Raw genomic sequence first — 19,682 nt, 5'->3', positions numbered from 1 at the left:
GCCCACCCGCCGCCTCGTCCCCAGGGATGTCGGGATCACGCTGCTGCGGCGGGACGTCCCCGGAGCCTTTCTCCTGCGCCCTGAGCCTGGCCTGGCCAAGCGCTGGTGCCTGTGGGTGCGGGCGCCCTGCGGCATCGTCCCCTACTGCCTCTTCAGGACCCACCAGGGCAGGTTCTGCGTGGAGGTGAGGCTGCTGCGCGGGGGCAGCGGGGCATGGGCGCGTCACATGTGAGCGCATTTGATGCATGAGCACACGGGTGCGTTTGCTTCGTGGTTGCAGTGGTGCACAGTTGCACCTGGGTAAGTGCATTTGATGCGTCGGTGTGTGGACGCACTAGGGTGTAAGTTCATTTTGTGTGTCTGTGCGTGGATGCACTGGTGTATAAGTGCATTTGGTGCATTGGTGCACAGATGTACTGGTGCATAAGTGCATTTGGTGCATCGGTGCATCCATGCATTTGATGCACTGTATAAGTTCATTTGGTGCATCTATGCACGGATGCATTGGTGCATAAGTGTGTGGATGCACTGGTGTATAAGTGCATTTGACACATTTAAGTGCATTTGGTGCATCTGTGCATGGATGCATTGGTACACGGATGCACTGGGGTGTACGTGCATTTGATGCAGCGGCGCATGGGTGCATTTGCTTTGTGGTTGCATTGGTGCAGAGGCGTATGGGTGCATTGGTGCATGGGTACACTGGTGTATAAGTGCATTTGCTTCGTAACTGCATGGGTGCACAGAGGCATTTGCTTCATGGTTGCATCAGTGCTCACATGCGTCTGTGCATGGGTGCAGGGGAGTGTTGGTGTGTGGGTGCATGGGTGCATCTGTGCATTGCACACAGGTACCAATGGGTGTGGGTGCGTGGGTGTATCCATGCTTCGCTGTGCAATTACATTTGATTCATGGGTGCACAAGTGCATCTGCGTGTGGGTACGTGGTGCACGGGTGCATTGGTGAGAGTCAGTTTGATTCATGGGTGACTGGTCATGGGTGCATTTGAGTTGTGGGTGCACCAGTGCATTTGATTTGGGGTGCATCAGTGCGCAGAGTGCAGCTGTGTGTGGATGCATGGTGCACAGGTACGCGGGCGCATCAGTACGCGCATGCATGGATGCAAGGGATGCACGGGTGTATTTGATTCATGGGTGCACCCATGCATTGGTGCGTGTGTGCATTGGGTTTGTGGGCGCATGGTGCGTAAGCGCACGGGTGCGTTTGGTGCATGGGTGCACCTGTGTGGGGGTACGTAGGTATTTGGTGCATGGGTGCATTCAATTCGGGGTGCCCGGGTGCATGGGTGCACAGCACATGGGCATCCCGGCAAGGCCCTCCGGCCACCGCGTCCACCGGCCGAGCGGGGGGACTCACCTCTGCCCTCTCTCCCCGCACCGACGGCAGCACTCCAACGCCGAGTTCGCCAGCGTGGCCGCCCTCCTGGCTCACTACTCCGGGGCGCCGGGGGGCTGCTTCTGCCGCTTGGCCCCTGGTCGCCGCAACCCCGGCTACGAGGAGCGGGACACCGGCGGTGGGGCCAGTGCCTGGGGGGAGGCCGCCTGGGCCCCCGCCGCCCCCGTCGGGGTGCAGCATGAGCGGGGTTAGGCCCGGCCGCTCCCCGCTCAGGCACAGCTAGCCCCCAAAATCCCTACTTAGCTTTAAATCGCTGCCATCTGCCTTATTTATTCCCCTCCCGCGGGCTGCGCGCGCGCTTGGCGGGCTGTACGGCGCGACTCCGGCAATAAATGGCTCTCGTGCTACCGCAGGAGAGGGCTGCTGGAGGTCTTTTCTTCCCACTCCCCCACCACGGCGCTGCGTGCAAGCGTGCACGCTCGTGCGCTCGCACGCTCTCCTGCACGTGCACGCTCATGAACTTGCACTCGGGCACTTGCGCTCTCGGGCGCTTGTGCTCTCGTGCGTGCACACACTTGTATAGTTGCTCCACGCGCTCGCACCCGCGTGTGCTCGCACGCTTGCACAATTGCACTGTGCAGCTGCGCACTCATGCTCGTGTGTGCTCCCGTGCTTGCACGGCTGCACTCAAGCCCTTGCGCTCCCGTGCACTTGCAGTCTCAAAGCCCTCGTGCTCTTGCACCCTCGTGCACCGCTACCACCGCGCTCTCACACACTCGTGCCGTTGCACACCCGTGCACTCACCTTCCCTTGCACACTCAGGCGGCGCACTCGTGCACTGCACGGCTGTGCAGCCGTGCCACTGCACGCTCGCGCCCCCATGCACCTGCACTCCCACGCACGCGTGCCCTCGTGCCCGCCGCCCCCCCCCCCCCCCCCTTGCACACGTGCGCTTTGGTGCACGCCGGCTCTTGCACGCGGGCGCGTGCCCGCCCGCAGTCACGTGGCTCGCGGGGCGGGGCCTTTGCGCCGCGCTACCCCGTCGCTGTGGTAACCGCGTGGGGCCGCTGCGCGCATGCGCGGTGGGTCGGACGGCCCTTCCCGCCTCCCCTGAGCTCCCCCCGGCTCCTTCCACGCACCCCGGCTCGCCTCGGGTTTCCCTCCGCTCCCTCAGGCTTGCCCGATACCTACAGGTTTACATCAGGTTTTCCCTCGCCCAGTCCCCTTTGGGCTTGTCCCAGCTCCCCAGAGTTACCTGAGGCTTTCCTGCCCCCAGGATCCCCTCAGGTTTCCTCCCCCACGGCCTGCCCGAGTTCCCCCTCAGACTTGTCCCAAGTCTCCCCCTTTCCCTTCATCCCTCCCAAGCTTTTCTCCTCCTTAATCTCTCCTTTACCCCAGCCATTTGTGCCCTCCCTGGCTCTCCTTCCTCACGCCAAGTTGTAGGGGGGTCCATCCCCTCAGTGCCCCCAGCAAGCAGTGAGTGGTCCACCCCACCGAGGGGTGCAGGCCCTGCGCTTAGGCTTGCCCCAGCCTTCCCCCAGGCCTACCCAGGCCCCGATGCCCCTCAGCCCCACCAAGTGAGTGAGTGTGGGGTAGAGCTGGGCCTTGAAAAATGGCCTCGGAGGCGGTGAAGGTGATCGTCCGCTGCCGGCCCATGAACGAGCGTGAGAAGGCTCTCGGCTGCAAGGCGGTCGTCAGCATGGAGAGTGCACGGGGCCAGTGCTTCCTCCAAAACCCCGCCGCCACCGGCGAGCCCCCGAAGCAGTTCACCTTCGATGGGGCGTACTACCAGGAGCACAGTACAGAGCAGATCTACAACGAGATCGCCTACCCACTCGTGGAGGTAAGTGGTGCCTGAAGCAAGCTGGAAGCAGCCAACACATAGCTTGGGACGTGGGCTGCAGTTTTATGTGGGTAGACGATCCCTAAGTAGAACTGATTTATGGACAGAAACAGCCCTGTCTACTGCTTCAAGAGACTTAGATGCAACCCTGGGGTGCAGAGGAGGGCAAAACAGCACCTCAGTGATAGGCTGGGAAATTGGGAAGAAAAAAATACTTCTTCAGCAGCCAGCAGGGCACTGAGGATAGAATTACATTTAATTGTTTTAGGTGGATGTTTATATGAAAAATGAACCCCCCTGAGCAGGCCCTAGAGGTGGTAGCTGGACAGAAACTGCAGCAGAAAGTGTTGTGAGGAGAAAGGGGACAAAAAAGACTCCTGATGATTTTAGGGATATTTTTACTGTTAAGCAAGAAACTTTAGAGAAGACAGGGAACCTCAGCCTGTTTTAGAATAGCAAAATGAGAGGGGATATGTTCGTTGCCTGTTAATACATCAGCACGGTAAACAGCTAGGATGAGAAAGGAACCAGTTAAGCAAACCCCCCCCCCCCCCCCCCCCCCCCAAAAAAAAACCAACCCAACTTTGTTAGAAGATGAAACAGGGATAAAATGGCCAGTGATAATTTTAAGATGGAAGTTCCTGTTCAGGAGAACAACCAGGGTCTGAAACAGTAGATTATTAGGTTAACAGATTATTTCTTTTTCTTTTTATTTGAACCTTAAGAAATCAAAATATCTTCTGTTCCTGCCATGCTTCTCTGAAATAGGAACAAGTGAAAGTGAGGCCTTCTTTCAGCCAGCTTTCCAAGAGAAAAAAATATTCTGGTCTTCTAAGCGTTGTCAACTGCCCTTCCACTTTTCAACACCTGCATTTCTTCAAGTTTTCCATTTTTGAGAGAAAACCATCGATTTATATGCTAGCAGAATGCATTTTTTAATTATTATACTCTGATGGCATGTGAAGATCAAGCAGTTGTTTGACGTTTAGTTCCGGCTCTTCCTTTAAAATATCTTTTACGGGGTAGGATTGATTCTGGACAATGCATTTGTAGTTATGCAAAGTGTGAAGGTAATGGCTATTTTATTTGGTTCCCCTTCATTTCCAGGGTGTCACCGAAGGCTACAATGGCACCATATTTGCCTATGGCCAGACTGGCAGTGGGAAGTCATTCACCATGCAGGGAGTTGTGGATCCTTCTATACAGAAAGGCATAATACCCAGAGCATTTGAACACATTTTTGAGAGTGTACAGGTAGGCGTGTAACAAAGTGAAAGAGTTATAAGATTGTGTGATATCAAGAAAGACATTCATACCCCAGGAAGCGAGTGCCGATTGCGCTCGGGAGTGAGAATGTGGACAGGCTTTGGGGTATGCTGCCTCTCATCCAAAAGCTGAGGCCTGTGTATAGTCAGATGAACTGCACCCTCATCTCTGCTGACTTCATGGACTCGCACTTGAGATGTTTAAGGACCGAAAGTCCCTATAGCGAGTGTGTTGAGTGGTTACACCTGGGAATGAAATGCCAGGAGAGATTTGATGAAGTGTTGAAGGGAGGTAGGCACCCAGCTGGCACTAAGGATCTATGTGGGCTGCCTGCTTGCCTTCATTTTGAGAACCTTACCCAAAAATCATTCCTGTTCTGTGCAGTGTGCTGAAAATGCCAAGTTCTTGGTGAGAGCTTCCTACCTGGAGATTTACAACGAAGACATACGAGACCTCCTAGGAGCTGATACCAAGCAGAAGTTGGAGGTGAGGCGGAGTCAATGTGTCTTAATTAGGAAGTGCTTTAATTTGCTCAGATAAGTGTTATCGTGAATGTCTCACAGAAGTGCAATAATACACTCTGTCAGAAGCTGAACAACAGAATATGAAGTTGTAGTGATGAATATGGAAGCCATGAGGAGATTTTGAGGGACTTCAGTGAACGTTTAGCGGCAGAAGGAACAGAATCCAGTCAGAGACTGTGTGTCCTGCTTGATAGCGGCCAGTAGATTAGTGGAAGCTGCATGAAAATCATTACTGGACAAGGATGGAACAAAGTGCTCATGGGGCAATTTCTTCCTAATCCTCTTCATCTCACAGCTGTCTCTAAAGCAGGAGGATTCTGTGCCTTATGAATGTTTAATCTGATCCGGTGTAGCTGTGGATGGTCTTATTATCTGTCTAAAACAAAAAAGGCTGATCCTTTTTTGAGGGGACGCGGCAGGTATTACTCCCCATGGGAATGCATAGGGAAGGTGGACAGTTTCCAGGAATGCAGGAGGGTAAACTTTCCTGAAATCCTAATCAGGGGGCTGATTTTTATAAAATTTACCTCTCGGTGGCTTTGCAGATCTTTTTGCACATGTTCCTGGAGGGAGCTGCAAACCTCCTGTCCTAATTTACTTCCCTGCAGGACTGCCCCGGTGAAGAAAACCCAGGCACTAGCACCATCTGCTGCACAGATGCGCTGAGATGGTGACAGACCCAAACTGCCTTACAGGGCAGTTTGTTTGGTTTTTTTTTTTAACATGCTTCTGGCTTTAAGGGAGGCAAAACCCTCTCTGCTCCGCGTTCCAAGCATGCTGCGCCTGTGTGTGTCGAGAGGGAGGGTGGGAGAAGGGGACTCACTGTTTCGGAAGGCGCTTGCTGCAGTTTCCCATCCTTTGTTCCACATCAGCAGTGACACCGGTTTCCATGACGACCACAGTTGGCACTGGGAAGGCAGGAGTTGGGCAGAACAGTTTCCAGGGTAACACCATCACACCGGTGACAGCTGCTGCCTGTTGCTGCCTCCATCGAGTAATTAAGGGAGTCATGTCCTGCAGAGTCAGAAAGCCCAAGATGACCCACTGCTTTCTTCTGTGTCCCCCAATTCTCCTCCAAAATGCCATTTCTGTTTGTTCTTTTGCCTTTCAATGTCAGTGACTTTGGTGACTCAGAAGCCCACCATTGCCTCTGGTGCATAAAACCCTGTGAAGAGCAGGTTTTACAGAGCTCTGCAAGGAAAACACCCCCGTCAGTCTGTGTTGGAGTTAAACAACCATGTCCTCGGTTGGGTGCTCCTCAAGGACTCTGCAGCACCCTCAAATACAGCCAGGCCAGCCATGGGGTTCCCCTGTAGCACAGGCAAAAGTCACAGTGTATGAACAGTCTGGCTGTGATTCTGTAACTGGATTCCTCCTGGGCAGTCATGGCTTTAGAACAAGGCTAAAATCCTGCCTCGTTTAGTTTCCAGCCACTTCTGCTCTGTTCTGTGCAGGTTTTTTAACAGCAAATACTCTATTTTACATTGCTTCTTGTGGCGCATGCATCACTAAAGTATCTAAGGCTCTTCTTTGGAAGTCACACTGCCAAACGCCATACCTGTCATTCCGTGACACCGAGTCATGACAACCATATCTTGATATCCCAGCTGACATGATAAAGATAGAGTTTTGGTTATGAACTCAGCAGATGTGGGGCGTAACATTGCTGTTGAAAATTAATTCAGCTCATTTAAAATTCCCAGTGTGGAGGTAGCTTCAGAGGGGGCTGATGTAGGAGTGCAGGGATCTCTTGATTGTTTTGTATTTTTTATGTAGGTTTGATCAAGATTTTGAACATTTCAATCGTTTATTAGCATGCTGTATGAAACTTTTCTTCTGCGTGACTGATAATTGCTGAAAAGATGCTGTTAGGTATCTAACACTCTGTCTCTATCCAGGTGCCTGAATAGGATTTTAGAGCGTATTAAAAATGAGCTAATCTGGAGAAAAATTATTGTAGTCCGCCTGTGTGTGATGGGTGTGACTTTGGGAATTTTGTCAGGGAGATCAAGACGCCCTCTCAGAGCGGAAGGCTTCAGCAAAGCACTTGTAACAATATCCATGACTATTGAATCTGTGCTTTGATTTTAAAAAAAGCTCCCTATGACTGAAGAGATATTAGAACCTTTGCCATAATAGGTGAAAAACATTTCAGTTCTTTTTTAAAATATGCAGCTTAACAATAGGGGAGGTAGAAGGTGGCTCAGTGCAGAGAAGATGAGTTTCTTGTGGCCTGGGAGATCTCTGAATCAGTCAGCAAACTTTTAACTTTAATTCTTTTTGCCTGCAGAGCCATAAAAGTGGTTCCCTTTTTTCGTGTGGTTTTATTCCTCCTTCAGAAACAATAAGGCTTTTTGGTGGCAGCCAGATATGTTTTTGCCATACTGCAGTTTTAATTTCTCCACTTGTAAAACTCGTGTAGCCCTCAAGCTTCCGGGCAGTTTCCAGCGTGCCTTCCCACAGCCTTGGTGCGTCTTGTTCTAACCTGTCTTGCATTGTCCCTGTTTGCAGCTGAAGGAGCACCCAGAGAAAGGGGTGTACGTGAAGGGGCTCTCTCTGCACACTGTGCATAGTGTGGTCCAGTGTGAGCAGATCATGGAGACAGGCTGGAGAAACCGAGCAGTGGGTTACACCCTCATGAATAAGGACTCTTCCCGCTCCCACTCCATCTTTACTGTCAATATGGAAATCTACACTGTAGGTAGGTAGCTGGATGCCCTGCCCGTAGCAGAGCGCAGAATCTGTGCGGTCCGACCAGTCACCCCACAGCAAAATTATTTTAGGTCCAGTAGAAATCAGAATTATGCCCTGACATGGACATTCTTCACAGTGCAAAATGACTGAGTATTCAAAGTCTTTTTTTTTTTCCTCGATTCCCCCTTGGGAGAGGAATGTCTTACACTCAGACTGGGAACATATTTAATTCTCCTTCCATTTCTTATCTTCTAAAACCTTTATTTCCAGCAAAGGGTGCTAAATCTCACAGCCCATACAACGGCTTGGAGTTCATGCATTGTACAGCCTGGAGAAACTTACACGGTTATCTGTCTTGTCTGACCTCCCTTACAATGCAAGTCAGATCATTTCACCCAACAATCACGGGGCACATGTTTTAAGCAAACAGCTAATCTGGGGTTTAAGATGGAATAAAAGAATCCCTTAATAATGTTTTAATGGCTAATTTTCCATTCTCCAGCATCTTATTTCCATTGGCGTTTTTTCAGCTGATAAAGCTGCCTCGCTGGGTCCGAACATGGACCTCGAAAGGGTTTTTTCTCGGGCTAAGAAAGTAATTAGTCACCTATATTCCATCTAGTCCTTGACCCCAGCTGAGGCTGTGAACAGCTCAGCTTTGTTTTCTTCAGCTGTTTCAGCCGTGGGGGAAGTTACACAATGTCTTCCTAAATTGTGGTTTCAGATGTTGGTGACAGTACCTCATTTTCCTCTATCCAAAATGGTGTGTGTGGGATTTAGGGAATTTCTCAATTAGTGCAGCCGGTGGATGCTAATCCTTGCATTCTGTGGGTCCATAAAACCCCAACTTTAATCCTAACAAGGAAAAAGAAGTATTTACACTCCTCTTTTGAGTTCCAGATGGGTGCAGGGCTCTTAAACTAGCCTGCAACAATTTCTCTGATTTGAAGCTTTGAAAACATGTTACACAGAACAGGATGGCAGGTGGGGAAACTTGCAGTTTTGGCAGTTAAATGGAAGATAGCTGGAATATTTGAGGAGAAAGCTGAGGGTTCTGGCACAATCCCCATAACTGGATGGTTCTACTAGGGTAATCGTTAGTTGAAATAGTTAATGAAGTTGGTATTTATGTTGCCATCTTTAGACTTCATGAAGAGGGGCATGGAGAAGTTAAAACTTCTTTTCCAGATGAGCCTCTAGTAAATTATAACTTACAGGCAGTTGATATTTTAAAGGATCTCTTTGCAATTATGTGGACTAAAATAACTCTTTGAAGTAACAGTGTAGATTCAGGAACGGGATTGTGGCAAATACCGGGTTCTCTGGCTGCAGATGTTTGAAATGCGCAAGTTACCATCACTATTTTTACCATATTTAGAGTAGCAGATGTTTTATTTCTTGGCATTGTGCTTAGGGATTGATCAGTTAACGAGAAAGACGTTGTAGATTTGGCCAGTGCTTATGCCACGAGCACTGGCTGATGGGCTGTATGGGAATTAGACAGGCAAGACTTTCGGGCTGCTGCAAGCATTTTAGCAAGTCTGGGGACCTTGTTACACCACGGAAACTAAACCGCTAAGCTCCTCGATGGAAACAAACAGCCTCTGTGGGTAAAAGGACTGGCAGGAACCAAAACAACTTTTTAATTGCCTGTCAGTGTTTACATAAACTGGGGGAAGGAGGGAAAGGGTTAGAAAACCTACTTTTTGTGACTGTCCACTCACCCCAGCTCTCAGAAAGGATAGTGAGAGGGCGCTCTATTTAAGCTCCATCTGGGTTTTTTTTCCCCAATTCTCCCATGTCTTGACATGCCAGAAAGATCTGGAGTGAAACAAGAAGTTAGCTTTGCAGCAAACATTAAGTTCCACAGTTAACAATCTGTTGCTCTAACTGGGGAAATATCCCGGGGCAACAGATTTTAGAATTTTTTTGTTTACCTGTGAACTTTTAACTTTCCCCCATGCATCATATTACTCATTGCTCATGTTTAGGTATTGTCCACAGCCATAAAGCTGTAACTGACTAAATTGAAGGCTAGGTTTTGTAGAAGTCTGTCTGGAAAAGGGTGGACTTGGTTAAAACCTTGATGTTCTTTTTGCCTGGAGCACTAAAGGAGCTCTTCACTTGAACTTGGGTTGTCATTGTGAGGGATGATTGGGATGTGGACATCCAAGAGTGTGGTCCAGCACTTAGGACAGTAGTTTGTGATTTGGGAATGTGTGTCCAACTCTTTGCTCTGCACGAGGCTAGGAAAGTTAAGTAGCCAGTGAAACCGAGGGGTTCCTAAAGCGGCCAAATGTGCTCTCTCTCAGTCACAGGGGATTTGTGTCATCACGTTAATCCAGCCTCAAAATGCAGGTCAGGAAGCAGATGCTATATGCGTGAGGTGTGCCTCCAGGTAGCTGGGGAGCTAGCTGTTAACTTCAGCTCCCATCTTCTCTTGCCTTAAAGTGTTACGATGGGAATGGCACCAGCTTGCTGGGTCTGACTCCTCACTCACTGAAATCCATCGCCTCATCTGAGTGGTTTGGGCTGAGCACAGTCCCGATTTCTTGCAGTTTTCCTGTGTCTCGCCTGTGTTCCTTCATTTTACTTTCTCACTGAGAATGTCATGAGTTGAGGAGGAACAGATGCCGCCGAGCATGCCTGTGTGCTGAGTCACGGTGCAGTTTTACAGTTATCTGGGCGAGAGGGGAGATCTGGTGGGCTTCTTGAACATTCGAGCCAGATGGTGGACCTTGATGGTATCTGATAGGATGTGCTCTTTCTTTTGAAGCATAGCAAGAAATTTCTTGAATACTTCCATTGATTAGGGTAGGTTGGATTCCAGTCTTGAGAAAAGCTGTAGTTTGAGAGTTCATGGAAAAACTGTTTCCCAGCATAGTGTCTACTCCAGCCTTTCCACGGTAGTCTGTAGAGGTAATCTTCCTGCCTGTCTCTCCACGTCACATGGGCATTCAGGGAGCCTGCTCTTCTGCCTGTGCTCTCCAACTAGCCCTGCTCCAGTTGCTGCCCATTAACTCCTCATTTCATGCTTCCTCCCTTCTTTCTCTCCAATTATCAGACATTGTTTAACTTCATGAAACAATCTAAGGAGAAAAAAGTTGTATAAACTCATGGTCTGACCTTGTTACTTGCAGAGGGCTTTGCATGAAATTCTAAACACTCAGCATCTGTGCAAATATGTGGAGGGGGGTGTGTGTGTGTGTGTGTGTTCAGAGCTCACTGGGAGAGTAAGAATGGGCATGAATTTTTACTGTGCAGAATCTTGTTCAGGAAAGCACTAAAACATGTAGTTCTTTAAGTAGATATTTATTTACTTAAGGGAGTCAGGGCCCAAATGCAGACAAAAAACAGGGCTTGAACTGGAACGTAATGCCAGAGAATCCGGTTTCTTGACTGTTAAGATGCTTCCTCTTAAGAAGAGCCTAAGCCGGAATTATTTTCTTGCAGATGAGCAAGGGCAGGACCACCTCAGGGCTGCAAAACTCAATTTAGTGGATCTGGCAGGAAGCGAGAGACAGTCAAAAACTGGAGCCACAGGAGAGCGGCTCAAAGAGGCCACGAAAATCAACCTCTCCCTCTCAGCTCTGGGCAACGTCATTTCAGCCCTGGTTGATGGCAGGTGTAAGCACATCCCGTACCGAGACTCAAAGCTGACCAGGCTACTGCAAGACTCCCTCGGAGGGAATACCAAGACCCTGATGGTAGCATGCTTATCTCCAGCTGATAACAACTATGATGAAAGCCTCAGTACTTTGCGCTATGCTAATCGAGCGAAAAACATCAAGAACAAGCCCTGTATCAATGAGGACCCCAAGGATGCTCTGCTGAGGGAGTATCAGAAGGAGATTAAGAAGCTGAAGGCCATTCTAGCTGAACAGATGAGTGCGCATAACTTGTCAGGTAAGAAAGCCCTTAGTGGCTCCAGAGATGTTTTGTTCTTTGACAGAAAAATGTGGTTTTTACATGTGTGCTCACTGGATTTCACCTCAACCTTTTCCTTACCTGTTGGAGGAAGAGTTCTCCATTCTGGTAATGGACTTTTCCTTCACCGTTGCCAAATTGACCTTATTCCACTGGTAAAGACCATCTCAATTATCCAGTATTTTCGATAATGACAAATTCTGTTAGAAAATGCTGACATGATTCAAATCCTTGATTCTTCTTGGTCATTCTGGCTAGAATTTGGTCAGTCACAGAAGCGAGGTTTCAGCTGGCAGAGCAAAAATGAGCTGCATAAGAAATAATAATGTAAAATTCTTTATTAAATATATATGTTTGTTTTCAAAGTTAGCATTCAACCCTGTTCTCCTAAACTGTGAATCTTTGACACTACAAGAAAATTTTTTCCCCACTGATGGCACTGCTTACAGAGAGCAGCACTGTCCCTTCTTTGAGGATTCAGCCCAGCCTCAGCAGACTTGCTCTTTGCTATGAAGTAGGAATAGCAAATATGGGAACAAATGGGTGAGAGCAGTCTTTAGGGAGCTGATCACCTTTTGAGAATTATCCCCTAAAAAGGGGCAACTTTCAGCAAAGCAATAAGGCTGTAAGCTATTCCCCCCGCCTTTCTGCCACCTTTCAGAAACAGCTGTGAAGAAAGAAGGCAATTTCCTTGCACCTTTCATCTCCTTCCCCCATGTCTTTTATCTTCCAAATCTATTAGCATAGCCCTGGAAACAAGTCTCCTGCTATTTTGTGAAAGAGATTGGATTTATATTTGCTTTCATATACCTGAAGCTTAAACCTCTCCCCCTCGGCTCAGTGCTGACGCCTCTCCCCACACCTATGGAGTCCCAGGCCAGTGGGCGTTTTGGCAACACAGATGCTGACACGTGAGCGCAGTTTAAAGGATTTGCTGGCAGCCACATTCTTTGTTCTTTTTCCAGGCATTCTACAGACAATCCCACCTAGTAATTGTGAGTGATTTTTATTTTTGCTTTGCTTTGCAGGGCTTCTGCCTGCTGAAACTGCTCACCTGGCAGCGAAGCCAGCACCCCTCCTCAAACCCCAGTTAGATCCTGAAGCAGAGAAGCAGCTGATCAGAGAAGTAAGGCAGGAGGGGGCATCCCATAGCGTCTTTGACTCAGGCTTGTGGGGTTTTATAATAATCATTACAAATATGGTGTAAGGCTGCATGGTTCAGCCTTTTCAGAGCACTTATCTTCCTATTTTTTGGTCCTTGTCTCCTATGGACAGAATGTGTATTGATGAAGGCCTTATTTACAGCGCCACTTTCTCTCAGCATTGTTCCCACCTCTCTGGAGATGAATTGGAATGGGTTCCCAAGAAGAATTTTTGAAGTAACTACATGTAAAACTTTGATTCCTCCAGTCAGAGGAGGGAGAAATAAGGGGGAGGAAAGCAGTAGTCAGAAGATGTTAGGAACAGTATAAGGATGAAGATAAAGAGGGGATATGGAGCCAGGAGGAAGAATGAGGAGTTGGGGGCCAGAAAGAAATAAAACTCTCTCCTTGCTCTTTACAAAGCTCCTTCCAGGTCACCACATCTGCCCAAGATAGTGGTTTCTAGGGCTAACTAGTCACCATCCATCAATACTGTGTTGACTTAAATCACAGAAAAAGTTAGTGCATATGGGATGGTAAAGTTTTATTGGGGTGGACATAAGATGTGACCTAGAATGAACCTGGATGTGACCTTGTGTATGGTCACAGGGCTGTTGCGTCAGGCTGTCTGCTGTGCCTTCCAGGAGTATGAGGAGAGGCTGGCCCAACTAAAGGCCAGCTACGAAGCAGAGCAGGCGTCGCGTGCCCGCCTCGAAGAGGACATCAGCAGCCTGAGGAATCACTACGATCTCAAGCTGTCTGCTCTCGAGGAGAACCTCAGGAAGGAAGCAGGTGTGGACGAGGCAGGTGGAGGGTGTGCAGCACAGGCGCAGGGTTCCCTGATGCTTTAGGCATGAGCAGACACAGACTGTTCTTGCAAAGTCACATTTGTGGCAGCCACTGCAACCTTTAAAGTGGCAGCGACTGCTACTGCAGCAAGTGCTGCCTGGCAGCAACAGCAGTCCCTGCTCTCAACCCTCCCTTATCAACAGCAGGAGCGGTAACTCTGGCTCTCCTGGGCCACTCATGAGACTCTCTGTCCCAGCTTTGTCCTCTTCCCTATTTCCCTGACTTCCTTCCCATCAGAACCAGCCTGGCCCTACCCTGTAAGCCTTGAGGCAATGAAATGTGATTTTTGCCCACGTAGCTGCGAGTTTCTTCTGACTTAGGGTAGCATTTCTCTCGAGCAGAGGTTTGAGCTGCGGAGATGACTGGTCTCGGCAGGCACTGCTCTGTCTTGATCTGCTTGGCTATGCACAACTCACACGCCTGAGAACGAGGGTGGCTGCAGCAGTCTCTTCCACTGCATGCAAATGTGACGCAGCCCTTGGTCTCCTGGTGGATTATCAACACCATGGCTTTGCTGGAGGGTGGATATTCCTCTCACACAGCTATAAATTGTTGCCAGCTAACCTCTTCGTTACCGCTTTTCATTTATACTTCTGCAGTGCCTCAGAGCACATTTTTCAATGTCCTTGTACAGCACTTATTGCCCAATATTAATTCTTGAACCTATAATCTTAATTTTTAATGCTATCACTTTCTCAGGTGAGAGGTTCTTCCCCCCGCCCCCCGCCTCTGATTAGAAATGTGCACCCCCCAGCCTCTGAAATAGATTATTTGTGTGCTAACACGAGGACCCAGGCTCTCCCAACCCTACAAAATCTGCATTCCTTACCTGATACACCCTCTGGGTCTTTGATGGCTTTTACTGACCAGCATAAATAACAGACCTTTTCCTTCCAGGCATAGTTTTTAGCTTTTGGTGAAGACTTTGTGTGATGTTTTCACAGATTTATGCTCTAGCTTTGCAGAGCTCATTACTGACATTGTGGGTATTTCCTCTTTTACTCTTCAGCGGCCATGAGGACTGAAACTACTCCTGACAAGACACCTTTGCCTGAAGACTCTGTTGCTGCAGCAGATGAAGAACTAACGTCAGCCCAGGTACCCTTCAGGCTACTTTACCCCTCCGGGTACAATAAACCCGAGTGGGTAACTTCGTGCTTCATCTATCCCGGTACTCACATTGCGTCTTTTCAGAGCTGCGGCCTTTGGTTTCTTCTTGTCCTCAGGACCCAGCAGCACCTCGGACTGTCCAAGACACTGGTGGTATGAGCGGAGGGACTGCTGGAGCAGAGGTGGCTGTCACTGCTGAGGGGATTTCATTGCCTGCAGACCAGCAGCAGGTGCTCGCCAGGTCAGTGACTATGCTGCTCCTGTTAACTGCCTCCTGGGCATTGCTTACAACACACATGGACAAGAAGCAATCCTGTTCTTCCATGATATTACAACCATCGAGCTTCAGCTGTCAGTTCAGTGCAGAACAAAACTAGGCAGACATGTATTCTTTACCCCAAAATTAACTTTACCCTATTTGGGCAGATAAATAGCTCTTAGCTGCAGCATTCAATGATGCCAAGTGCCAGAATTAAGAGAGAAAAATCTGGAGAGGTCTGTGTCAGCAGATGTCGATGCAAAAAAGCATGCTTTCTTGATAACAAATCCTGCCTAGATTTATAGGCAGGGAAGTCGTTTCCTTCTCTGGCTTTTTGCAGGTGTAATTTATGAGGAGTTTATAGAGTTGAGGCAGTCGCTGACAGAACTTAAGTGCCCAAACAGGGTATGGAGGCGGCCTCTTTTTCCTCTTAAAAATGGTTCTTGAAGAGCACTTAGAGCCCTCTCAGTGCAAGTAAGGAAGCAGGCCTTCCTGTAGGTCACTGTGCGTGTGGGTGGAGGACAGTGCATCCTCCACAACTCTCCCCTGTCACTGAGGTCACTTTTGCCTCTAACTCACACATCTGATAATGTTTGCAAGACGTCAGCCAGAACTGACATCAAAATTTCCCAATAATCACATTTTAGGGGCAGCATTAGACCCAGGGCCTGGAGCACAGGTGAGGGGTGCAGGGCTCGAGACTCACACTCGGCCCATCCCAGAGGCATCCTGTCTTGAAGGTTCTCCTCCGGGTGAGAGCCATCTTGAGAGAATTGCTTTAGTCCAAGTACAACACAGCATATTGAAATTACGTGGGGGTTCAGTGCTGTTTCAGAAATACACACTTTAAGCAAATTCTGCTGATTTTTCTTTTAGTCTGTTGTGTGGAATTATATTAAGACTAGAAATGCTCAACGTAAGATATATTGTGGATGATAGAGGCTGATCCTGAAAATTCTTGCGTTTTTCAGCCAGTCTTGCAGCTTTACTGTGAGCTTCTGTGGCGCATGGTCACTCTGTTGGGCCTCTCCCGGCTAAAAAAGAAGCTATTGAGAAATCTAGAATAACAGTGTCTGTAATTTGCAGGCAATTCTGTCTATTAATGGAGAGGTCTCCAAAGAAACCATTCGTTTTGATTATATATCAAATCTTAATAGTCCTATTGCAGCGTTCCTTTTTGTGACAAACAAGTGAAAAATGCTCTTCTAATTATATTGTTAAAATCAAAGTTCTCTGCAGATTAGGCAGCAGGGTTTGGTTCCGCCAGCATGGGGATTTTCAAAGCCGCCTGTTAAGAGCTTTACACACCAGGATGGCTGTGAGATCTCTGATCCTCACTCAGCGGAGCGAGGATTCGGTTGCGCATTAAGCAAACAAAACCAAAGGCTACTTGGCAAGTGCAGTAGAGTAGAATAGCAGGTCATCCCTGGTGGAGAACAAGCTCTTTTGGATGGGTTTGAAGATAGCTAAGAGGCTATTATCAGCGGAGGTTTTATCAGCAGTGGGATTTTCTCCGATTTGAGCCAGTGCTGGCCAACCTGAGCTATCTGCTCTGCTGCAGATCCCCATGCAGACAAAGAGAATGGCTCTGGAGCACGGCTTAATTTCTGTGTTGGAGCATATGGGGCCATGTGGCATGGATGTGAGATGAGCTTGATTTCAAGTGTGGGTCTGTGCCTGCGCTCAAGCAGCAGCGTTGAGGTCACCCAAGTCATCAACCTTGGTTGATATTGCCCCAAAAAGGAAATTATACTGTGGCTTCCAGCCATACCGCTCCTGTATCCACCATTTAGAATATTAGTTTGTGGAATTTTGGCACCTTATGTGCTTGCTTTGAGAGTCTTTCAAAACAAAAAGTAAGAATTAAAATAACATATTCAACATATATTTCAATAGGAATTTAAATATAAATTCCACAAAACAGGGTTTTTAAAAAGTATTCAGTGAGCATAGATACAGATTTCCAAACATTCTTGTTGACAAAGGTGCTCAGAATAACACGTGCTTTGCCTTGGGTCCACAGGAGTGTCTATGACAGAAACTGTTAATAAAAGTAGAATTTGCCATGATCACTCTGGACAGCAAATCTTGTCAGAAATCACTATTTTTTGTACTGTGTCTTCCCAACTGTCATCCAGGTCAGGACGTGCATCCTCCATGCTTAACGCAGATGGTTCTTTGTAGTGTTGAGCTAAGAGAAGCGTTTGCCTTTTCCAGGCTGCAGATACTCGAGCGACAGGTGGTAGGGGGGGAACAGGCTAAAAACAAGGACCTCAAAGAAAAGCATAAACGCCGGAAAAAATACGCGGACGAGCGGAGGATGCAGCTGGTGACCGCACTGCAGCAATCTAATGAGGACAGCAGTGACTGGGTTCTGCTTAATGTCTACAACTCCATCCAGGAGGAGGTTCGAGCCAAGAGCAAGCTTCTGGAGAAGATGCAGAAGAAGGTGAGCAGCTCCCTGCTATCCCTGCTGAAGACTTAGGGAGCATCTCTTTCCTCATCTGCATACCCATTTTTTTGGGTTAAGGAGGTGTTTTAGGGCAGTATGTTTAGAGTGTGACTCTGCCTGCATGAAATATTTCATATGTGTGCCTGCATTAGTACCTATAAGGTTGTCTGCGTGCATTTTTATGAAGTATCAGATGCAGCAGCCCTCAGGGTGTGGTGAATTAAGTTGTTGAAGCCCAAAAGCCCACCTGTTTTAAAGGCTGGTCTCCTCGTTGTGCAGCACGCTGACCAGAGGGTGATGTGGGGTGATGGGAGAGGATGCGACTCCCTCTACTGACCTATGCAATCTATTGCACAGCTTTCTCCCGTTTTGATCACCCCAGATACCACACCTGGGCTCCTGGAAGAAATTACACCACAAAAAGTTTTGGGGGAAAAAAAACCCCTAAATATAAAAGCAGTGCTCTTCAATTTTAGGCACACTTGAAAATTAGTTTTGCTCTGATAAGGCAGAATCTGAGGAGCTCCCAAAAAATCTATGCACGTGTAGTCCTAAATCTGCATGTTAAGAACTTGCTTTATTTCTGTATTTAGGTTATCAAAGAAATATTGAATCTTTTTCATCGAAGTTAGGAATTCCTAAGAGCTCATTAGCACTGGATGCAGACCACACTAGTAAGATCAACTTAAGGTCCATTCAAAGACTCAGCATTTTGGAGAAACACCAGAAATCTTTCATTAAAACAGATGTGGAATAATCTCTCCACGCAAACCTCATCCTGATTCTTAACTATAAATTAGAATCTCCCCAAATATTGAAGCTTTTGTGCCTGTCTTTCCATCCCTCTGCCTGACAACTCCCTGTATTCACAGTAACCATCCGTCTCTCTCCTTTATAATCCCAACGACTTACTTTGGTTTTATGTCCCAGCTGCAGGCTGCCGAGACCGAGATCAAAGATCTGCAGTCGGAGTTTGAGCTGGAAAAGATCGATTACCTCAGCACTATCCGCCGCTTGGAGCGAGACCTGATGCTCTTCCAGCAGCTGCTGGATCAGGTGCAGTCCCTCGTCCGGCGCGACTGTAACTACAGCAATCTGGAGAAGATCAAGCGCGAATCCGTCTGGGATGAGGAAACCAGCTGCTGGAAAATTCCACAGCCCCTCATTCAAAAAACCTGCCTGCCCGCAGGTAAGAGGAACGTCTCGATCATGCCACTGGCATGTGGCTGCTTCTGGGCTCAGCAGATCACGTTTGGGCTGTGCTCCCTTCTAAAATCTGCGTACAGAAAAGTTTGCCTAGAAAGTTTGAATAACAACATCACCTAATGCGAAGCACGGTACAGATCCTTTGGGAATCTCTGTGAATGAGCCCAGTGACCGGAGCGGTGTTGGGGATCGGGGAGTGCAGTCAGGAGAACATTAATTGTTTTAGAGACAACAACCCTTTAACACCCGTCTCTTCTCACAGCAGTTCCAGCCCTGCCACAGACCAAACCTGCCCAAAAGAGCCCTTCAGCCGAGAGCCAAGAGCGAACCGTATGGTGTTATACCCCTATTTTACCAATTTTGCCCTATTTCTAAGCAGTAACCTGAGGGGTAGCACAGAGTCCGCTGCTCCTGACGGCGTTTTCCGCTTCCAGCCTGAGGAAGACCGCTACCAGCTGGTGCTGAACAGGAGTGACAGCCAGACCGTCGCCAGCAACTACTTCCGACCCCGGCGAGCCAGCCGCATCCTCCCCCCCGACCCAACTGAGAACCGAGGTAAAACCGCCGTTTCCCTTCGATTGCTGGCCCTCGCCTTTCTTTTACTTTCCTCTTGGGTGTTTTTTTTGGGGGGGGGGGGGGGGGCGGGATTTGGCTCGGCCGTTTTTTGCCAGGCGAGGCCCATTTTTGGCACCCAGCGAGGGTGGATGCCCACCGACGCCCCTTCCTCTCCTCTCGCAGCAATCTCGGGGCCGGAGGGGGCTCCCAGCGGTGCCTCCGCCATGCCCCGGCCCTTCCGCCTCCAAGCCCTCACCGTGGTCCCTCCAACCACCACCAAGCGTAAAAAGGGCAAAGCCGGATCCGTCGGCCGCCCCCTCTGACTCCTGCCACTCCCAAGGCGTCCGGCAACGCAGGAAGACGCCAAATCTCTGTGGTTTTGCACCAAAACGTTCTCGCTTCTACATCGTGGGACAGAGGGCGAGCTCGCTGTCGCCATGTGCTGTTGCGTCCTGTACCCCCCAACCCTCCGCTGCAATAAACCAGTCTGACACCGCCA

At 48.7% G+C, this 19,682-nt stretch overlaps 2 protein-coding genes across 7 annotated transcripts in view; both read left to right on the top strand.

The window, feature by feature from the left end:
- The window catches only part of KIF17 (kinesin family member 17), a 26,670-nt gene extending 6,988 nt beyond the window's left edge, over positions 1-19,682 (top strand). The window contains exons 11-25 of one of the 6 annotated variants that reach the window (XR_005932576.1): positions 25-184; positions 2,969-3,199; positions 4,307-4,453; positions 4,850-4,951; positions 7,501-7,690; positions 11,137-11,589; positions 12,639-12,736; positions 13,397-13,544; positions 14,611-14,699; positions 14,828-14,952; positions 17,188-17,419; positions 18,353-18,611; positions 18,894-18,977; positions 19,059-19,183; positions 19,367-19,682. Coding sequence is in view for 2 of the 6 variants with exons in the window: in XM_041124014.1 (XP_040979948.1) it covers positions 25-184; positions 2,969-3,199; positions 4,307-4,453; positions 4,850-4,951; positions 7,501-7,690; positions 11,137-11,589; positions 12,639-12,736; positions 13,397-13,544; positions 14,611-14,699; positions 14,828-14,952; positions 17,188-17,419; positions 18,353-18,611; positions 18,891-18,958; positions 19,063-19,183; positions 19,367-19,506 (2,563 nt within the window). In the remaining 4 variants the exon portion in view is untranslated. Of the gene's footprint in view, positions 1-24; positions 185-2,968; positions 3,200-4,306; positions 4,454-4,849; positions 4,952-7,500; positions 7,691-11,136; positions 11,590-12,638; positions 12,737-13,396; positions 13,545-14,610; positions 14,700-14,827; positions 14,953-17,187; positions 17,420-18,352; positions 18,612-18,890; positions 18,978-19,004; positions 19,184-19,366 lie in introns of all 6 variants that reach the window. The other 5 variants (XR_005932575.1, XM_041124015.1, XM_041124014.1 and 2 more) reach the window with 5 other exon arrangements.
- Positions 1,637-2,925, top strand: LOC115342445 (protein diaphanous homolog 1-like). Its single transcript, XM_030016588.2, has 2 exons — positions 1,637-2,510; positions 2,561-2,925. Exons 1-2 carry the CDS (start codon positions 1,749-1,751, stop codon positions 2,735-2,737), a joined length of 939 nt encoding a protein of 312 aa, XP_029872448.1. The 5' UTR covers positions 1,637-1,748; the 3' UTR covers positions 2,738-2,925.

Source organism: Aquila chrysaetos, chromosome 6, assembly GCF_900496995.4.
Source record: "Aquila chrysaetos chrysaetos chromosome 6, bAquChr1.4, whole genome shotgun sequence".
Lineage (NCBI taxonomy): Eukaryota > Metazoa > Chordata > Aves > Accipitriformes > Accipitridae > Aquila > Aquila chrysaetos.
This window is presented reverse-complemented; position numbering and strand designations above follow the sequence as displayed.

Coding starts and splice junctions, on each gene's coding strand:
- LOC115342445 (XM_030016588.2), top strand. CDS start 1,749: ATGGCTCTCGTGCTACCGCAGGAGAGGGCTGCTGGAGGTCTTTTCTTC. Junction 2,511..2,560: donor CGCACCCCGGCTCGCCTCGG/GTTTCCCTCCGC, acceptor GGTTTACATCAG/GTTTTCCCTCGCCCAGTCCC.